This window comes from Brassica napus, chromosome A1 (genome assembly GCF_020379485.1).
Source record: "Brassica napus cultivar Da-Ae chromosome A1, Da-Ae, whole genome shotgun sequence".
Classification (NCBI taxonomy): domain Eukaryota; kingdom Viridiplantae; phylum Streptophyta; class Magnoliopsida; order Brassicales; family Brassicaceae; genus Brassica; species Brassica napus.
This window is the reverse complement of record NC_063434.1, coordinates 4,124,258-4,127,722: the sequence shown is the minus strand read 5'-3', so window position 1 is coordinate 4,127,722 and position 3,465 is coordinate 4,124,258. Positions and strand designations below refer to the sequence as shown.

General features: G+C 36.5%; 1 protein-coding gene across 1 annotated transcript; it reads left to right on the top strand.

The window, feature by feature from the left end:
* Nucleotides 1-934: 934 nt before the first annotated feature.
* LOC111206956 (zinc finger CCCH domain-containing protein 49-like) lies at nucleotides 935-2,413 on the top strand. Its single transcript, XM_022704456.2, has one exon. It carries the CDS (start codon nucleotides 1,006-1,008, stop codon nucleotides 2,089-2,091), a length of 1,086 nt encoding a protein of 361 aa, XP_022560177.2. The 5' UTR covers nucleotides 935-1,005; the 3' UTR covers nucleotides 2,092-2,413.
* The last annotated feature ends 1,052 nt before the right edge of the window (nucleotides 2,414-3,465 follow it).

The window sequence follows — 3,465 nt, the reverse complement described above, 5'->3', positions numbered from 1 at the left end:
GAATTGAATAAATTATTGTTAGAGAAATACATGGTAACATATTGTTAGTCTAAGTTTAAAATAAGACAAAAAATAATGAGTTAAATGAAAGGGTCCAAACAATTTTATAGCTAGATTTTTTTAAGACTCCTTCTCTTTTAATAGTATTTATATTTTGTTTAAAGGTACAAAAATTAAAAATAATATTTTTTAAAAAATAATATTATTAACTAATATGAATTGAACATAAGTTAACTAATTATAAATAGTGCAGTAAAATGTAATTGGTTAACTAATTTTTAATAAAGTTGAAATATCTTAAAAATATCAAAATATTTTATATTTTAAAACACTAAAATTTTTCTAAAACATTTTATATTATAAAAAGAAAAGAGTATTTTTTAAATAAAAAAAGTTTTAAAGTATCTTTAGTGGTACTCTATAATTTTTTCTATATTTTAAAGTGAAATATAGAATAAATTAAAGTATTATTGGAGATTGTCTTATGATTGTATTGTGAGGATAATTATGCAACGGATAATTAACATAGTGTAAATGTTTCTAAATAATAATATAATTAATTAACAAAAGTCGGATTATCTAGTTTGTCGTCATTCAGCGTATCTAAAACTCAACTGACTTCAGTAGACAAAGAGATTTGCTAATAATCTTTAAGGAGACGATACGCTCACGGGCCGGTCACGTAGACTGCCTCAAGGTCATTAGAGAAACCTCCACCTCATGAAAAATCCAGATAAGTCTATCCCGTGGGGAACTCTAAAACCGCTGTTACACACGTGTAACTCACAGCCTCGTTACATAATGTTTTAAACTTATCTTTTAACAGCAGTAGAAAGGCAGCTCCTAGTCTTAGGCTGATAGTCATAACCATGGTTAAAATATTTAACCAAACCACGGTTAGCTACTTCTTCTACATAAAGGTTTTGCCGGGATATATCAAACAACAGCAAATCAATCAGAAAGAAAGAAAAGAAAAAAAAACTCAGACGAGTGTGATTGATAAAGATGATGATCGGAGATACTCGCCGGACTTATCCAACGGTGGAGATTCCAACGTGGCCCGTTTCTGAAGATTTTACGGCGGGGGATGTTTTCTCTCCCGTGATGAACAGTCCAGACTGCAGCATGCTTGAAGCTCTCGCGGCGCTGCAGCGTTACTTACCCTCTAACGAACCGGATCCGGATTCCGACCCGGATCTATTCGGCCCGGACTCTCCTATCGACGCCTACTCATGCGACCATTTCCGCATGTACGACTTCAAAGTCCGGAGGTGCGCTCGCGGCCGGAGCCACGACTGGACGGAGTGTCCGTACGCTCATCCCGGAGAGAAGGCTCGCCGGAGAGATCCGAGGAAGTACAGCTACTCCGGGACGGCTTGTCCCGATTTTCGCAAAGGCGGTTGCGTTAAAGGAGACTCGTGCGAGTTCGCTCACGGTGTTTTCGAGTGTTGGCTCCATCCGGCTCGTTACCGGACTCAGCCGTGTAAAGACGGCGGTAACTGTCGCCGGAGAGTTTGTTTCTTTGCTCACTCGCCGGATCAGCTTAGGTATCTCCCGAATCGTAGCCCTGATCGTGTTGATTCATTCGACGTTTCGTCTCCGATGCGTCATTCGTGCGCCAGAGCGTTTCAGCTGTCGATTTCGCCGGTTTCCGGTTCGCCGCCGGTGAGTCCTAGAGCTGACTCGGGGAGTCAGTCGCTGAGTCGTTCACTCGGGTCTAACTCTATAAACGACGTCGTGTCTTCGTTTAGGAACTTACAGTTTGAGAAGGTGAAATCATTTCCTCCGTCTTACAACAATCCGTTACGTTGCTATCAATCTGGATTCGGGTCGCCCCGAGGATCCATCTTGGGTCCTGGTTTTCAGAGTCTACCCACAACCCCAACCCGACCTGGTAATATGGATATCTGGGAGAATGGTATAGAGGAAGAGCCCGCAATGGAGCGGGTCGTAGAGTCGGGTCGTGAGCTGCGAGCAAAGATGTTTGAGAAACTGAGCAAGGAGAATTGCATGGATCGGGTTGAACCGGATCCGGATCATAATTCGGGTGAAGGTCCCGATGTAGAGTGGGTATCTGAGCTGGTGATGTAGGAGGACAAGATCCGAACTGTACCCGGATCTCAAATATCGGCTTTTTTTCTGGGATCTCTTCTAAGGAAAAGAGGAGGAGATCTAGAAGTGTGTTCATATTATTATTTACTAATTTCGCATTATCCGGTAATAATATATTAAATATGGATTTTTGGGGAGGCTTTTTCTGAGCTTTGGAATCTTGTTTGTATAGATGTGCCTAGGGTTTTAATTACGGAATATTAATATATATTATTAAATATTCTATCGTGTTTATTAAGACTATATGGTTAAATGTAACGACTTGTTTATTATTCAGTAAATGAATGCTAATTATTATCTACTTTGTTTGCTCAAGTTTTCCTTTATTTAATCATTAATGAGAAATTTAACGGTAAGTTTTCGTTTCAGGAGTTTGACTTTTGACTGTATCTTCCATACCTTGAACGGTTCAGAATTGAATGAGTAATTTAGTTATTGTCCAAATAAGTAACCAAAGTTAAATTTATTTTAACCAATTAAACACATGTACAGTGGCGTACCATAGCGTTTGGCAGATCATTGGCTTTTGACATTATCTAATACCATTTGGCTATAGCATAGAGAAGAAAATGACATTGACCAATACAAATTTGCAATGGCTAAGAAAAGTCTGACTCTGATCAGACCAGTACCATCTTTGCTTTGATAACAGGGTAATATATACTTTGATATTGGGCGATGTATGTCATGATTGCCATGAGTGTCATTTTAAGTCATGCCGTAAATTAATAAAATCGATTAGTAACGTGATGTACGTAAGATCATCTCTGGTTTCATTCCATATTTTATTACAAAATGAAATAGAAAATGAAGTAATGAAAAAAAAAAAAGTATTACTCTATAGCCTAGAGTGACAATTTATTTTTTGTTTATTATTTTATACTGTATTTTTTTTTTATTTTAGAGTAAAATATGGAATGAAGTTAAAAATACCTTAACCGTGTGAATCTAGTTTTTATTTGTAATTAGATTTTTTACTGTAATTATTTAGAATATTTGGTATTGACCTTTGAAATACTCAGTTATCATTAAGGCAAAATATAAATTCAGAATTGAAACTTTGTGATATAATTAACTTATTCATGATAGAAACGACATTGTGGGTCCAATGTTAGGTATCAGAATTAACATTTTTGAAGAAACACAGATATAATTAAATGCAGTATGAATGAATGCAGATACAGATGTTGTTATATGGGGGAACTGCCAAATTTGCAATCAAAAGAATTAGTACATTTCTGTAGGGCGATTAGGCCACAAACTCGAGCCTAATGTCAAAAAGAAGAAACCTATTTATAAAGTCATTTTTGTTATACTAGTTTACTTCTATTAACTGTTCAAAACAATTATTTT

Coding starts and splice junctions, on each gene's coding strand:
- LOC111206956 (XM_022704456.2), top strand. CDS start 1,006: ATGATGATCGGAGATACTCGCCGGACTTATCCAACGGTGGAGATTCCA.